General features: G+C 32.9%; 1 protein-coding gene across 1 annotated transcript; it reads left to right on the top strand.

The window, feature by feature from the left end:
• The first annotated feature begins 1,474 nt into the window (after positions 1-1,474).
• LOC117922169 (pleiotropic drug resistance protein 1-like) lies at positions 1,475-9,177 on the top strand. Its single transcript, XM_034840203.1, has 24 exons — positions 1,475-2,047; positions 2,225-2,345; positions 2,437-2,525; positions 2,650-2,734; positions 2,840-2,999; positions 3,115-3,191; positions 3,511-3,564; positions 3,666-3,756; positions 3,859-4,160; positions 4,260-4,541; positions 4,630-4,946; positions 5,055-5,215; positions 5,318-5,421; positions 5,512-5,668; positions 5,747-5,857; positions 5,961-6,124; positions 6,235-6,567; positions 6,907-7,197; positions 7,288-7,371; positions 7,474-7,607; positions 7,736-7,963; positions 8,051-8,222; positions 8,305-8,559; positions 8,660-9,177. Exons 1-24 carry the CDS (start codon positions 1,725-1,727, stop codon positions 8,918-8,920), a joined length of 4,356 nt encoding a protein of 1,451 aa, XP_034696094.1. The 5' UTR covers positions 1,475-1,724; the 3' UTR covers positions 8,921-9,177.
• Positions 9,178-17,360: the final 8,183 nt, after the last annotated feature.

Here is a 17,360-nt window from a genome sequence, read left to right as displayed (position 1 = left end):
TTTTAATTATTAAAAAAAAAAAAATTTTAAATCACTATCAAGCGTCCTTTCAATTTGAATCTTTCTCATCTCACATTTTATAACTTAATAAGCGGTGTTGAATAGTTATAGTATATGATATTATCAATTATTAATGCCAATGACTAGGCAATACATTTTTTTTTTCATATTCAAAGTAAGATTATATTAGTAAAAATGCATTTCATTTATTCAACTTTAATAGAATTTTTTTTTTATGTCAATAATTGACTTTAAAAAGATTATAAATGTGTTTATGTTCTTCTAAATTCTTTTATCATAAACCGATTTGGTTCAACTCGGGTATAATCTTGCTTAAAATAAAACCCATTTGATTATTAACTTTAATTAGGCTTAGAGGTTGACAGATATTTTAAAATATTTTTTAGATTTAATCATATAATGGCTAATTTAGAATTGACTATACAATTATATAAATTTAATGTTATTTAATTTTTGATAAACTCTTAGCCACTATCTCTAACAAATATTAATGTAGATGTTCTTTAATATTTGATAAATCCAATCTTATCTAATGACTTATTTTATAAGAATTTGTAATTAATTTTAATTATAAAAAAAATTATATTACTTAATATGATATTTTTGAATCATAAACAATAATAATCAAACTCTAAAATATGCATATTTTAACCAAGCAGTTTACCAAACCTCTAACTTGTCTACGTAACACTAACTTTACAATACTATAAATAATTCAATAATATAAGGTTTCATCGCTCTCAATAGATTAATATTTAATTACTTAAAAAACATGAAAAATCAAACAATAAAATTATTGAATCCTTTAAAATATTCTTAGGATTTTCTTAAAGAAAATGATTAAAATTATTGAAAATTTCTTAGTGAGTTGTCTAATTATTATTATTTTTATTTCTTTTGGAAAAAAATCCTTTGAATAGTTTCAATAAAATCTAAAACATGTTTTACTTTTTTTTGGTTAAATAATAACGAGAGGTATTATTTACTAAGTTTAAAATATGAAAATTTATGAAATATTTATTACGATAATAATTTTTCTAATTATCCACTTAATTAAAGTTTTGGTTTCCTAGGATCATTGAAGACATTGATCATAGTTTAAATTTACTCAAGTTTAATTAAGTCAAATCAAACCTTAATAAGTCAACCTATAAACATTAAATTAGAGTATAAAAAAAGTGCCAAAAATTAATTTACATTTTTAATTTAGGTTATCGAAACGTAGGCGGGTTTGGGCTGACCCGGAAAAGTTAGCTCGCTTGGCAGCTGAAAATTATGTACTGTGAAAGTCTTGATAAAAAGAATTTGACGGGTCAAAAATGGTGGCATGGGCATATTCCATGTAATATGGAGCCATTCAGCAATCGGCAGCCCCTTCTGCGTTCAATTTTCGCTGCCATCTTTCAAAGGGAAAGTCACAGGAAAATAAGCTGGTTGGTAACTTTTGAGCCGCCTCCTTCTTGTCGTTACCAGTCACTATTTAAACCTCCCATTCTACATGTTTTTCCAGTATACAGAAAGATATTTGGAATATAGAAAGGGGCGGAATTGTATGCATAGAGAAAAGAGAGGAGGAGGCCCATCTCTGATTTTGAGCTTTTTCATCTCGGGAATTTGAAATCCGAGTTTCTTTTCCTGAATTTTTAGGAAAGGTTTCTGGGTTTTGGTGGGTTTTGCAGGAGGGTTCTTGGTTTCGTGTTGCAATGGCGACGGCTGAAATTTATAAAGCCGCTGGTAGTTTAAGGAGGAATGGTTCTATGTGGAGGAGCTCTGGTGCGGATGTTTTCTCCCGGTCTTCAAGGGATGAGGATGATGAGGAAGCTTTGAAATGGGCCGCCCTCGAGAAACTTCCCACCTACAATCGGTTGAGGAAAGGTTTGCTGATGGGATCACAGGGTGCGGCAAGTGAAGTTGATGTAGACAACCTTGGGTTTCAGGAAAAGCAGAGTTTAATGGAGCGGTTGGTAAAAATTGCAGAAGAGGACAATGAGAAGTTCCTGTTGAGGCTCAGGAATCGTATCGAGAGGTACGATTTCTCCTCCTTTCTTCGTTGCTTGCCGTTTTTTGAACATTGAAACAGTGGAAAAGAAAGAATTCACCTTAAATATGCATGATGGGTGTTTCCTACATTTTCTCCACAGCCAAACATCATCTTCCTCTGGCTTTTTTGTAATGGGTTTTCCTGTCTCTTCCATTTTTTCAGAGTTGGGATTACTATTCCTGAAATTGAAGTTAGATTTGAGCATCTTACCATCGATGCAGAAGCTTTTATAGGAAGCAGAGCCTTGCCTTCATTCCATAATTTTATGTTCAATAAAATTGAGGTAACTACAATATACGGAGCATTAGCTATGCAATAAATACTCTTTTAGGTAAGGTTGTTTTCAGATTATAATTTTTCCTTCTGTTTTAAAGGATGCCTTGACCGGTCTTCGGATTCTTCGGAGTAGAAGGAGGAAATTCACTATTCTTCATGATGTTAGTGGAATCATCAAACCTCAAAGGTGAGAATATGAATTTATTTTTAGTGAAAAATTGATTGATAAATCAACTGAATTTTTCCTTTCTCATATTTAGAATGTCCTGAAGATACATACTCAATTTTTTGTGCATTTTTTGTCCCTGCAGAATGACTTTACTTTTGGGTCCTCCAAGTTCTGGAAAGACCACTCTCTTACTGGCTATGTCCGGAAAGCTTGATCCCACTCTTAAGGTTGAATGAAAAAAAAAAATTCTATTGCTTTTGTTCTTTGATGAATATTCGATTTTTAGATCTTTAATATCATATCCAATTTGAAAACTGAAATTTCTTCCTTAGGTTACGGGAAGGGTGACATACAACGGTCATGGCATGGATGAGTTTGTACCCCAGAGAACTGCCGCCTATATCAGCCAACATGATACCCATATCGGAGAAATGACTGTACGGGAAACCTTGGCCTTCTCTGCAAGATGCCAGGGTGTTGGAGATCGATATGGTTAGTCTAAACCGTTGCCTTCACTTTTTATTTTCTCTGTTTTTGAAGGTTGTGAATGTAGTTCTATGACATTAGCATAGGCCAGGAGATTGATTCTTATTTTGGCTATCCTCAGACATGTTAGCAGAGCTCTCAAGAAGAGAGAAAGCAGCAAATATTAAGCCTGATCCTGATCTTGATGTCTTCATGAAGGTGAGAGAGAATCTACTTTCAGTAAAAATTTTGACCAGTTCTGCTGAATTTGAGCTATTTGTTTTTAGTGAACATGGATACCACACTTCTCCAGAATGAAAATTTTGATTTCTGACATAGACAAAATGGCTTTGTATCGTCAATGTTCTGTCTGTTCTGGAGTTTGTTTCTTTCTTTTTGTACTAAAATGAATGGCTTGAGTCAATCTTACTTGTGAATTTTATGCTGTGTTAGAATCTTTTATCTATGAAAGTTCTTAATGTACTGAAGTTGCTTCCATGGTGGTTGACATTTTCATTATTGGTTTCTAATATTTCAGGCAGCGGCAACTGAAGGCCAGAAGGAAAATGTGGTCACTGATTATACACTGAAGGTATTATAACCATAAAACTGTCAATGATGGCATACAGATTGCTGAGAAAACCTGATTCTAACTCAGACTCTGTTTATTCGTCTTTATGCTTCTATTTACAGATTCTGGGACTAGACATCTGTGCAGATACCATGGTAGGAGATGAAATGATAAGGGGTATCTCTGGAGGACAACGGAAGCGTGTCACAACAGGTAGGATTATTTGGTTTCTAACCAAAAGAAAAAACCAAAAAATTAGATTTTTTTTGTTTGCTGAGTTAATTTAATTCAATTATGTGAATGCATGACTGATAGGTGAGATGCTGGTCGGACCATCAAAGGCACTGTTTATGGATGAGATCTCTACTGGCTTGGACAGTTCAACAACTTTTCAAATTGTGAATTGTCTCAAGCAAACCATCCACATTCTCAATGGGACTGCTGTCATATCTCTCCTTCAGCCAGCACCTGAGACTTACAATCTTTTTGATGACATCATTCTCCTCTCTGATGGTCATATCGTTTATCAAGGTCCTCGTGAAGACGTGCTTGAATTTTTTGAATCCATGGGCTTCAGATGTCCTGAAAGGAAGGGTGTGGCAGACTTCCTACAAGAAGTGAGTGCAAGTTACTTTGTAGCTTTTGGTATCTTCTCATTTTTTTTCCATCTTTAGAAAAAAACTGAGCTAGAACATGAACTTTAAAAATCATTGCAGGTAACATCTAAGAAAGATCAGCAGCAGTATTGGGCACGTAAAGAAGAGCCTTACAGGTTTGTCACAGTCAAGGAATTTGCTGAGGCATTCCAGTCATTTCACATTGGACGGAAAGTAGGAGATGAGCTTGCGTCTCCATACGACAAGACGAAAAGCCACCCAGCTGCTTTGACAACCAAAAAGTATGGTGTTAATAAGAAGGAACTGTTGGATGCCAACATGTCAAGGGAGTACTTGCTGATGAAGAGGAACTCATTTGTCTATGTTTTCAAGCTCACCCAAGTGAGTATTATTATTATTGTTACTTTTAACAAAGACTTTTAATTATCTATATGTGATCGTAATTTATAATTTTTATTTCTGTTTTTAGCTTACAATAATGGCAGTGATTACAATGACACTCTTCCTAAGAACCGAGATGCACAAAAGTACAACAGATGATGGAAACATTTATGCGGGTGCTTTGTTCTTCACTGTTGTCATGATAATGTTTAATGGAATGGCAGAACTTGCCATGTCAATTGCAAAACTTCCCGTCTTTTACAAGCAAAGAGACCTACTCTTCTATCCTGCATGGGCATATGCTCTTCCCACATGGATCCTCAAGATCCCCATCACATTTATTGAAGTTGGTGTTTGGGTGTTCATGACTTATTATGTCATAGGATTTGATCCAAATGTGCAAAGGTAAAAGTTAAAAAGTTATGAAGTTGCAGAAACTTATCCTGATTTCTTTTACATGTTTTCTCTGTTCCAAAATGATTAATGCTGAATAAACAAATCTTCTTATTGCAGGTTTTTTAGACAGTATCTTCTCCTCTTGCTTGTTAATCAGATGGCATCTGGATTATTTCGATTCATAGCATCAGCTGGTAGAAACATGATTGTTGCAAACTCATTTGGGGCATTTGCTTTGCTTATGTACTTGGCATTGGGTGGTTTTATCCTGTCACATGGTATGATGAGGAAATATTTTTTTAGGAAACATAGAACCTTCTTGTGCATAACCCCCTAATAATCAATTTTTGTTTCCTTTTCGTATTTGGTCAATGCTGCAGATCAAGTCAAGAAATGGTGGATTTGGGGTTACTGGTGTTCCCCTCTGATGTATGCACAGAACGCAATAGTGGTAAATGAATTCCTTGGGAACAGTTGGAAGAAAGTAAGTTATTGAATGTTCCATGTGAATATTTTTGTTTATTTATGTTATGCCTGTCAGTAACTGATGATTGAATCTATTTCCATTTTTCAGAATGTTACTAATTCAACAGAATCCCTTGGAGTCACAGTATTGAACAATCGTGGGTTCTTCACAGAGGCATACTGGTACTGGATAGGAGCTGGGGCACTGTTTGGGTTCATGTTTCTCTTCAATTTCTGTTACACTTTGTGCCTCAATTTCCTAAATCGTGGGTATCTCTTCCTTCTCTGTATTGTAACTTGTAAAAATTGGAGCTTTGTGTATTTATATTGTGCAAATTGTGCAGCATTCGATAAGGCTCAAGCTGTTATAATAGAAGAGTCTGACGATGCCAAAACTGGAGGACAGATTGAGTTGTCCCAGAGAAATAGCTCTATTGACCAAGCTGCATCCACAGGTGATGAAACTCATACATGGTGCATGTGCCTTTGTGTGCCTGTGTTCTTGTCATTCAACTACATGTTTTTATATGGCTCATTAAATTTAGACTTGACATGCAGAGAGAGGAGAGGAAATTGGGAGAAGCATCTCATCCACATCCTCAGCTGTTAGGGAAGAAGGTGTTGCGGGGGCTAACCATAACAAGAAGAAAGGAATGGTTCTTCCTTTCCAACCATATTCTATTACCTTCGATGATATTAGATACTCAGTTGACATGCCAGAGGTAACTTCATATTTATGCAAATAATGTGTATGTTTTATCAGCATTGAAGTTTTGTCATAATGTACTATAAACCAAAAATGAGAACTGAGTTGTTTGAAATGAATTTGCAGGAGATGAAAAGTCAAGGTGTCCTTGAAGACAAATTGGAGCTTCTGAAGGGGGTGAGTGGTGCTTTCAGGCCTGGTGTTCTTACAGCTCTGATGGGTGTTAGTGGTGCTGGTAAAACCACCCTCATGGATGTATTGGCTGGTCGAAAAACTGGTGGATATATTGAGGGCAACATCACCATTTCTGGCTACACAAAGAAGCAGGAGACTTTTGCTCGAATTTCTGGATACTGTGAGCAGAATGACATCCACTCTCCTCATGTTACTGTCTATGAGTCCTTGCTCTACTCAGCTTGGCTGCGGTTGCCTTCTGATGTGAAATCTGAAACCAGACAGGTGAGGGTTTCCTGAGTTGTTTCCGTATTCAATTTAATGCTCTAAGCTCTAGAATTGGTTTTTCAAACTTGGTTGAGCTAAGATCAGGTTAAAGTTTGGCTTGACCTTTCCTGGTTCAAATTTCATTGACCTGCCTTCCCAAGTGGCTGAATTTCATGCAAGCTAGCAAGTGTTATTAAGCATTTGCATTTTTTAACTGTTCTGTTTAATAAGACTGGAGAAACCTTTTCACAACCTGCTGACGGTAAAGAGTCCCAAGCACTGTCAAAATTTTCACCATCTCTACTATGGTTTTGCATTGTTTTTTAAACAATTTCTAATCCTTGCCAATGGTTACAGATGTTCATTCAGGAAGTCATGGAGCTTGTGGAACTGACCCCATTGAGGGATGCACTAGTTGGGTTGCCAGGTGTAAATGGTCTCTCAACTGAGCAGCGCAAGAGGCTGACTATTGCAGTTGAGCTTGTGGCAAATCCCTCAATAATATTCATGGATGAGCCAACTTCAGGGCTAGATGCAAGAGCTGCTGCGATTGTTATGAGAACAGTCAGGAACACCGTGGATACAGGAAGAACAGTTGTGTGCACCATCCATCAACCAAGTATTGACATCTTTGAAGCCTTTGATGAGGTAGAAAATGTTAATGGATAGAAAGAATTTATAGTTTCCCTTCTATGATCTTTGCATATAAGTACTGAAATATTTAAAATGGATTTGCAGTTGCTCCTGCTGAAGCGAGGAGGACAAGAGATATATGTGGGACCACTAGGCAGATTTTCTTGCCATCTGATAAATTATTTTGAGGTAAGCTGCCATGATGAAGTAGAAGCTATAAGAAGTGAATACTTCAGTTTGAGTTAGTTCATATTAAGCGCTCACTAATACATATCACTTGCTTTCATAAAGGGAATTGAAGGAGTGAGTAAAATCAAAGATGGTTATAACCCTGCAACCTGGATGCTGGAAGCGACCACCGCAGCACAAGAAGCAACTTTGGGGGTCGATTTCACTGAAATATACAAAAATTCGGACCTATACAGGTGATTTAACCATAGGTTATGTAATTGCATTATACAATTGAAAAGTAATATACAGCCATCCTAATGTTTCTCATGAAAAGCTTAAATTTGTTGTTGAAACCTTCTCTAACAACTGGCATATGTTTCAGGAGAAACAAAGATTTAATTAAAGAACTGAGCCAACCTCCCCCTGGTACAAAGGACCTCTATTTCCCTACTCAATACTCCCAGCCCTTCTACACCCAATTTTTGGCATGCTTATGGAAACAGCGTTGGTCATACTGGCGCAACCCACCATACACGGCAGTGAGATTTCTCTTCACAACTTTCATAGCCTTGTTGTTTGGGACAATGTTCTGGGATCTGGGCACCAAAAGGTAATTTGAAGTCAGTTAAAAAATTTGAGAACTCTGTATGTTTCTTTTTTATCAACATTGATTTATACTTCCCGTGGTAAATTGCAGGGCAAAGCAACAAGATCTGTTTAATGCAATGGGTTCTATGTATGCTGCTGTTCTCTTCCTTGGGATTCAAAATTCCCAATCAGTGCAGCCAGTTGTGGTAGTTGAACGAACAGTCTTTTACAGAGAAAGAGCTGCAGGAATGTATTCAGCGCTGGCATATGCCTTTGCACAGGTAACTAGTTTTCTTATGCTATGGACTGTCTATGTCTAACACTTTATGGGTTTTATTAATCAAATTTCATCTATTGTTTCAGGCTCTAGTTGAGATACCATATATCTTGGCACAAGCTGTGGTGTATGGTGTTATAGTTTATGCAATGATTGGATTTGAATGGACAGCCGCTAAGTTCTTCTGGTATCTGTTCTTCATGTTCTTCACCTTACTATACTTCACCTTTTATGGCATGATGGCTGTGGCTGCCACACCAAATCAAAATATCGCTTCCATCATTGCCGCAGCATTTTATGGATTGTGGAACCTCTTTTCAGGTTTTATAGTCCCACGAAATGTAAGTGCTCTCAACCCATAATTCTTTAAATTGCAACTTTCCTTACCACATGGATATAGAAATGACTCGTATTGTTGCATTTCTTCCTTGATGAATACAGAGAATTCCGGTGTGGTGGAGATGGTACTATTGGATATGCCCAGTTTCATGGACTTTGTATGGATTGGTTACATCACAGTTTGGAGATATACATGACACATTTGAGGACACAGGTGTAACAGTGATAGACTACTTGAAAGACTACTTTGGATTCGAACATGATTTCCTAGGAGTGGTTGCAGCTGTGGTCGTTGGGTTTGTGGTGCTTTTCTTATTTATCTTTGCCTATGCCATTAAGTCATTTAACTTCCAAAGGCGATAAGAAGTCACGCAGAGCAAAAGTTCTTCAGAGACTCTTGGTTAATGTATATGTGTGTAACCTTTTCAGTTCCACATTTGATTTTAAGATGAAAAAAACTGGTTTCGTTCTATGTATAGGCTATTAGAGAGTTTTCATAGCCCTGCAATGAGCAGGTAACATCTATCTTGTTAAATTCTTGTTTTTTTTTTTTTTCTGCCAATTTTATGTAATTTGAAATTCAAGACTGATACAACCTTGAGCATTTCTTTCATCCCCGATTACCAACTTACCACTATGGTGCCCCACTTTCAGTCTCTTCTTGAAGTAGCTGAAAACATTAAGACACAATGACAGCCAGAAAATGGTATGGTTTCAACACCAACCAGTCTGAAATCAGATACCATTTCCAAGAACTATTACATCTATAGACTTGAACTAGCAAAAAGGGAAGCTTAGGCCTTCTTCAGAGAGATCAGACTTATTGCCAACAGTTCCATGCCTGCACTTACTGATCCATTTTCTACTTAAACGCTGGACACATGAAGAAAAGTAGTTCAGAAGATTTGGTGCTCATGCATTGGTATCCTGATGATCATTTCTAAGTGAAGCAGTTATACTCTGAATGGTAGAATCACTACATGTGGATTTGACCTGACTCTACCAAGCTGAAAAACTCATTAAATTTTTTGACTAGGTGAATGCTTCTGGATATCAAATCTTTCATTGGTTGGACTCATGAAAATGAGAACTTTCAACTAAGCCCCATAATGCTTGGCTGCTTTATTGAACGAAGATCTGTTGAAACCTCACTTCAAGATTTGTTGCTTCTTTTTCTTTCCTTTCTTTAAGGAGGATTTGATTTTTATTTTATGTTTTAAAGGGATAATGGTAATTTGGGCCGGTTAGACCTAAAAATTAAAATTTGATCCATATAATTTACATAATTGATGGAAATGATATAAGATATCAAAAGACCAAAATATCCATTGACCTTTCACATAAACTTTTTTGGTTTTTATTGCACCATGATTCATGCAATCATAATAATTCTATTTCAATAATTTGGATTTTTCATTGTTTTTTTTTAATTTTTTAAAATAATTGAAATCAACATTATTTTCTATTTTAAATTATAAATAAAGAAAAATTACGTTCAAAAACTATTTTAAAAAAATGGTAATATGATTTATATTTTTATATTTTCTTTTTGAAAAAATATTTAATTAAAAAATGAAAACTATTTTTAAAAATAAAAATTGAAAACCTTGTTTAGTACCATTTTTTATATGAAAATAATAAAAATAATTAAATTTCATTCATTGATTATCTATTAAATTTTATATGAAATTTTTTTATCCTTACTTATAATAAGAGTAAAAAGATTCAATATCTTTAAAAAAGAAAAAAAAAGTTAGAAATGAGTAATACTTAATTGGGAATAAAAAAGGGAGAAAAACACAAAAAAAATTGAAATTTACACTCACTATGCGCATATGTAGGGGTTAAGGGTATTTTAGGGATTAACGAAGAATAATATCTTTCAACTTAATTTTTACACTTTATTTGGGTCTTGGGCTTAAATGTGCATGATATATGGATCTTTGATCAATTTTTTGGCTAGTTGGCCCAAAACACAATTAGCCATTTTTTAAATCAAATGTGGTTTTTCCAAATAGGCTGCCAGCTTGAAAAAGTTCATAGATGATATGACTAATAATAATGTATATGAATAATTTGCTCACCTGAGAACTTATTTACATTTTACTTAGAAACAAAATAAGATCAAATCATTCTATTATTGGGAAATCACAACACCCAAAGACAATATAAAAAATAAAGTAAAATAGAGAAGATAAAAGATTTACATGATTCGACATAATCGTTGATGCTCACGAGAAAGAGAGATCAAATTTATTAGTAACTTAAAAAATATATACTCAAACCTTCTCAAGCTCACTCTACCAAAACCCAATACATAATTTGTCTATCTTTCTATATTTTTTGCTCATTTTTTCACTTTCTCCTAAAATCCAATGTAAAACCATATATTTATATACCTAACCTTAAAAAATAAGTTTCCTAATCCTAGTCAAATTTTAAAAAGTAATTTACTAAAACCTAAACTCAACAAATATTGACTTTCCTAAAAATAAAAAATAAATCATTTGAGTCAAAATTACTAACAATCTCCATCTAGATTTGAATTCTCAATCTATATGTAGGGTTATTTTTCCTTGATACCCATCTTTGCACCCCTTATAGGTAGGGTGCCACCACCACATAATCAATGAGAATAAGTATGTGTCAAGTTCAATCTCTCATTAGCTTTGACTCGAGGAACTTTCTTTCTCTTTTTTATAACTTTTCTTTTTCAATTAGTCTTATCTTTGTGCCACTAAGTATTTTTAACCAAAAACAAAGCCTTGATCATTTCACTTCTGTGTTTTTCATCTAATACCAATATTTTGTTGTGCTCTTCTACTATGATAATTTCTTTAACACTAGCATAAGACACTTCATGGTATGACTTCACCATCATAACTTCATTTAAATTTGTATTCTCAATCATGGTGTATGAGATTTTCACCTTTCTTCCTTCATAATTATCAAAGCACCTTTACTAATATTCATAATGTCTTCTTTAGCAAAAAAGTTATAGTTGAAAATGTCCAAAGTCTCCAAAGAAATTGAACTCCCCCTCGACTTAGGAGAATACGAAACATTACTCAATATCCTCACAACAACATCCAATATCTTCACCTTCACAATACTAATCCCTATAGCTTTATAGTTTGAATCATTGCCCATTATAATAGTAATAGCATCACATTTCTTATAGGTATCAAACCACTTATAATATGGGTACATATGAAAAGAACATTCAAAATCCAAAATCTAAAAGTAAAAAAAAAAAAAAAAAATATCAATTATAATAAAAAGAACAACATTATCTCTATCAAACTTTTCATCAACAATATTAGTAAAATTTGAAGTCTCCTAGAATTTAGCTTACCTCTTTTATTCTAAGTGTTTTGTCAATTCTTTATAGTACCTTTTAATATGTTATTTTTTGAGGCAATAGTAAAACTCCACATCCCTTTAGAAGTGTGATTAAGAACGATCATCTCTCATACCATAATATCTTCTTTGTGATTTACTCTTATCATGATTTGATTCAAACTTCACCACAAAAGCTTGTGCAATACAAGATGAACTACTTGGTTGGTCAATATTTTCCATCTCTAAAAGAGTAGTTGATAGATCATCGATGGTTAATATCATCTTTCTAACTAATAGTGTACTCACCAATGTCTCATATAATTTCGGTAAAGACACTAAGAAAATAATAGCTTGATCATTCTAATCAATCTTGGCCACTACCCTTAATAACTAAGTCATGCATTTATTGAATTTATTTGTATGATCCCTAACATTTGTTCCTTCATCTATCTTCAACTCATATAATTGTTTCTTCAAATATAATTTATTTGTTAAGAATTTTGGCTTATAAATTTTCTCTAAATTTTCCCATAAATCAAAAAGAGATCTCTCATTTTAAAAAAAATGCATTTTATTTTAGGAATCAAAATTAAACAAATAGTACTTACCATTATTGGTTCTAATTAATTCTTCTCATTCTTCATTCTTCATCCTTCGTTCTTTGATTTTTTTTTTTTTTTTTTTTTTGTGACACTTTGAGAAGTTCTTGTTGTACCCAAATATCTTTAATAATACTTTTCCAAATAGTAAAATTATTATTTCCATCAAAGAACTCAATATTATATTTTATGTTAGACATTTTCTTCAAAATAATTTTTCCATTATCTCTACACTCAATACCACTTATTGGGAAAATCAAATAAAGTGAAATAGAGAGTCTTTGAATTAATCATCAAATTAATATTTTATTACCTATTTTAGGTTTGTCTTTTTATATTTATTATTCAAAGAGAGTAAAAATCTTATGCAAATATAAATAAAATCAGTCACACAAATGAACACAGTAACCTAGCAACTTATTAGGAGTAAAAAATCATGAATGGTCTCTCGAACGTTAAACAATCTACTAAATATGAACAAATGACACAATTTCACTTAATTGGATGCACTTACTTTCTTTTCACTCTCTTAAAAAATCCTATGTACGCCACATATTTATATACCTAATCCTAAACAATAAGTTCCAAGTCTTAGTCAACCTAAAAAGGGAATTTTCTAAAAGCTAAACTCTACATATACCCATTTTCCTAAAACTAAAATATATACTTTGAGACAAAATTGTCAACATCTATTAATTAGAAAAGTGACACTTACCAATTGAGTTTGTACAAACTTATACCGAACTTGTCAGTATGTGCATTTATGTAAAATAGAGGAGTAAGAAGGAAAGTATTCTATTCATCATCCCATAACAAATTCAACATCAATCCCTACTTGTGAGTTCCTAAACTTTTTTTTGCCATCCAAACAAGGGTGAAATACATGTAGGGGTATCGTCTAACTCTGCAAAATTAACATTGAGACTAGACCATAATTTGAATAGAGCGTGTGTTGGTAGTGTAATAAGGAACCCACGACCAAGTGAGAGGTAGAGTTTTATAACAATGTCCTACCAAAAGTAAAGGAAAAGGGAACTTGAATGAAAAAGACTGTAAATGCTATAAAGAAATAACATGTTTAAAATGGAAAAAAAATGATTTTAAATCCATAGCACACGAGGGAATCGTGACACATGATAAGACTATAGTGCATGAAAGGAACCATGACACATGAGGAGAGTGTGGCGTATAAAGAAGTTATGATGTGAAGTAAATATTTGGTCATGATGTGGAGTTAGAATTTGGTTAAAACAAGTCTTTTGAAAGCGTGTATCATAAAAAGATGGAAGATTGATTTAATTGAATTTGATGCGAGACGAAAATGATTGGAAAGTATCTCAAATTCCTAAGTATATGTCATTGCAATTAAATATCTTTTAGAATATTGGAAACTATCTGGAATATCCCTATCAATATCGTAGGTAATGAGGGGAAAAAAACTATAAAATATATGTGGTAGATAAAAATATGAGGTTTGTAATCTTATATTAACATGTTTGCATTGAAGATTCTACTAGCACAATGTATAGTCTTCTCTACATTAAAAAGTTGCTTGATCCCCATACACAAACCAAACTGCAAAATGCTCATAAGAAGCCATACTAAGGCTATATTAGGCAGTATGTCAAAGTACCTTTGCCTCTTCATGAAAGTTGTTGGGAAATAAAGGATGTAATAATGACTATTGTTGGGGATGCCTCAATGAGTTGGGGATATTTAGCTCCACTAAGGAATAATTATTTTAGTAGGGGATAGGGAACACCGTGAGGGTGGGCCTGCATTTCTCATAGAGGTGATATGCATCAAGGTCACACTTGGAACTCTATTTGAAAAAATGAATGTTTTATTTTTGAAAACTTGTTGAAGATCAAAATAAAAAAAATATGTAAATAAATATGAATGTATATAGTTTTTATCGATGATTTATTTGTTTTTATTTAATTTTATTGAAAAATTTTAAATTAATTTTATTTAAATCCCACTGTAAACCATAAAAATTATAATAAATAAACTTTTTGTAACTTTATCGTTGACATTTATTAGAATTTGGTGATCCGAATTTTATTTAGTACGATTCAAAAAGCTTACGGTACGACATATGTAGTGAAACTATAATTATGAGATTTTTGGGGGGATTATTCAGAGTATTTACAGTGATAGCGTACAAAACGAAACTGATTGACCCATGCGGTGGCGCGTTATCCGGAGACGATAGTAGAAAATTCTGGTGTGGGTACGGGTCCCATAACTCTCAGTGGCTCGGAATTTCCAGTTAAGTTGGAATTGGAGTTAATAGAGCTCCTGAAATCAAGAAGAATCAATCCTATCTCCATTGCTTCTCTGCCCATGATACATTATGAGAGATATGGTAGAGGTTTTCAATCCGAAGTATCCCTCACTGAGAGTCAACAACACGGGGAAGCTGGTTATGAGCAAGGAGGAAAATGTTGGGATATATCGCCGATATATCGTGTATCGAGAGGGGTCGACACGATATTTCGTGAAAAAAAATCGGAGGGGAGATATTTCCGTAAATATCGCCAAAATATCGGTGATATATTGGCGATATATCGCCGATTTTTTGGTGATATTTCCCTTCCTTCATGCAATGTGATCTGACGGCTTAGATCACGTCCGTGTTGATCCGACGGCCTAAATGTGATTCCAATGGTAATATGGCGATCCAACGGCCAGATTGCTCCCAATTTTTTATCCAATGGCCAAAATTGATTTTCAACGGTAAATTAATGTTCCAACGCTATTTTGGCCCTAATTTATTCTATAAATAGCCCAAATTTCATCTATTTTTGCTTTCATTCTTTATTTGCTCTCTCATTACTCCAATTTTTATTAAGGTTGCTCAATTATTTAATCATTTTAAGGTATATTTGTTTTAAATTGTAATTAATTTTGTTTGCAATTATAATTAATTCATGTATTTTCAATTAATTAGTATGTTTGCAATATGGATTATTTAATGCTATTTTTACATTCAATTGTAATTAATTTTTATATTTTTATTGAATTAACTTAGGTTAATTTGATTATTTAATTATAAATTGATATGTTTATTTTAGATGATTACTTGTGATTTATTTTCACATTTAGAATTAAATTAAACTAGTTAATTTATCTAAATTATTTAATTAATTTAATTAACTTAATTAACATGAACTAGTATATTTTGAATATGAAATATGTTTATTTAATGAATTTAATGTGTACAAATTATTGATATTTAATGAAATGAAATATTTTATGTGACTTTATAATGAGAACAATTATAAAATTAACATTTCTTATAGATTGACATGATATAATTACATCTAATATTGCAAATTATATTATATATATATCAAATTTTTCAATAAAACAACTTTAAAATGTCCATTATACTTCTAATTATATTATTATGAGGTTTTCCTTACATTTTCATGAGTTTTTAACAATTTTAAGCCTATCGATATTTTTCTTCCAGAATATCGACCGATATATTTTCGATATATCCGATATATCCGTGAAATCGAAGTACCGATATATCCGTGATTACCGATATTTTCATCCTTGGTTTTGACTCGACAAAGCTTTAGGCTCGGTTGAGAACCATTCGACTAATTAACAGGCCTCATGGGCAGCATTCAATAATCTTGGCAGAATACGTGCTAAAATATGTGGAAGTGGAGCGTCTATGCGTGATCTGGAGGGTGGTTGAATTATTAGTGTTTTGCAGTTTGGGTGAAGTCGATAGGCAATTATTGGAGTTTTTGGTGAAGATTCAAAATTGAATTTCTTTCCGTGGGGCTATTTTGTAATTTGAGAAATCAGAGCTTGTGCTTATTGTTGATGGCATAGGACGGCAGACTTGTGGGTTTTCTTCTGGTTTGGCGGTGATATTGAATGGTGGGGCCACAGGTGTAAATTCATGGATGTGCACGTTGCAAAATTTTGTTTTATTTTTCTTTGGGCTGCCAGGATGTTCAAACATCATTTGAAAACCTTTTTCCACCTTGGCCCACCTCTAAGTGTGGTCACTTTGGCACATGACCCCAATAACCTTTTGACTTTTTATTTATTTTCTTATTATTTTAACAATTTTTTAAAATTCCTTTCATAATTCCACTTCAAATAATTTTAAAACTTTCATTTTAGAATAATCTTCTGAAATTCCCATTTTCATATTTATTTATTTAATTATTATTCTTTTTGTTATTATTATTATTATTATTTAAAATTTTATTTATTTAATCAAATAATGTAGGGGATAGGGAACACCATGAGTGTGGGCCTGCAATTCTCATAAAGGTGATATGCATCAGGGTCACAACTGAACTCTATTTGAAAAAATGAATGTTTTATTTTTGAAAACTTGTTGAAGATCAAAATAAAAAAAATAAGTAAATAAATATGAATGTATATAGTTTTTATCGATGATTTATTTGTTTTTATTTAATTTTATTGAAAATTTATAAAATTAATTTGATTTAAATCCCACTATATACCATAAAAATTATAATAAATAAATTTTTTGTAACTTTATCGTTGACATTTATTAGAATTTGGTGATCCGAATTCTATTTAGTCCGATTCGAAAAGCTTGTGGTACACATATGTAGTGAAACTATAATTATGAGATTTTTGGGGGATTATGATGATATATAGTTTTAGGATTAGGATGATTATGTTTCTCCTGTAATTGCTTGCAACTTTTCCCTCTTATATCAATATTTTGATACAGTGAATTTCTTTCTTCTCTATTGTGTTTTTTCTTATTTAGAGTTTTTCACGTAAATTTATGTGTTTTTTGTCTGTTTGTGTTTTTTTAATTACCTATTCTTGTTATTTTAACAATATTTTATTAAATT

The sequence above is a fragment of the Vitis riparia genome, chromosome 9 (genome assembly GCF_004353265.1).
Source record: "Vitis riparia cultivar Riparia Gloire de Montpellier isolate 1030 chromosome 9, EGFV_Vit.rip_1.0, whole genome shotgun sequence".
Taxonomy (NCBI): domain Eukaryota; kingdom Viridiplantae; phylum Streptophyta; class Magnoliopsida; order Vitales; family Vitaceae; genus Vitis; species Vitis riparia.
This window is presented reverse-complemented; position numbering and strand designations above follow the sequence as displayed.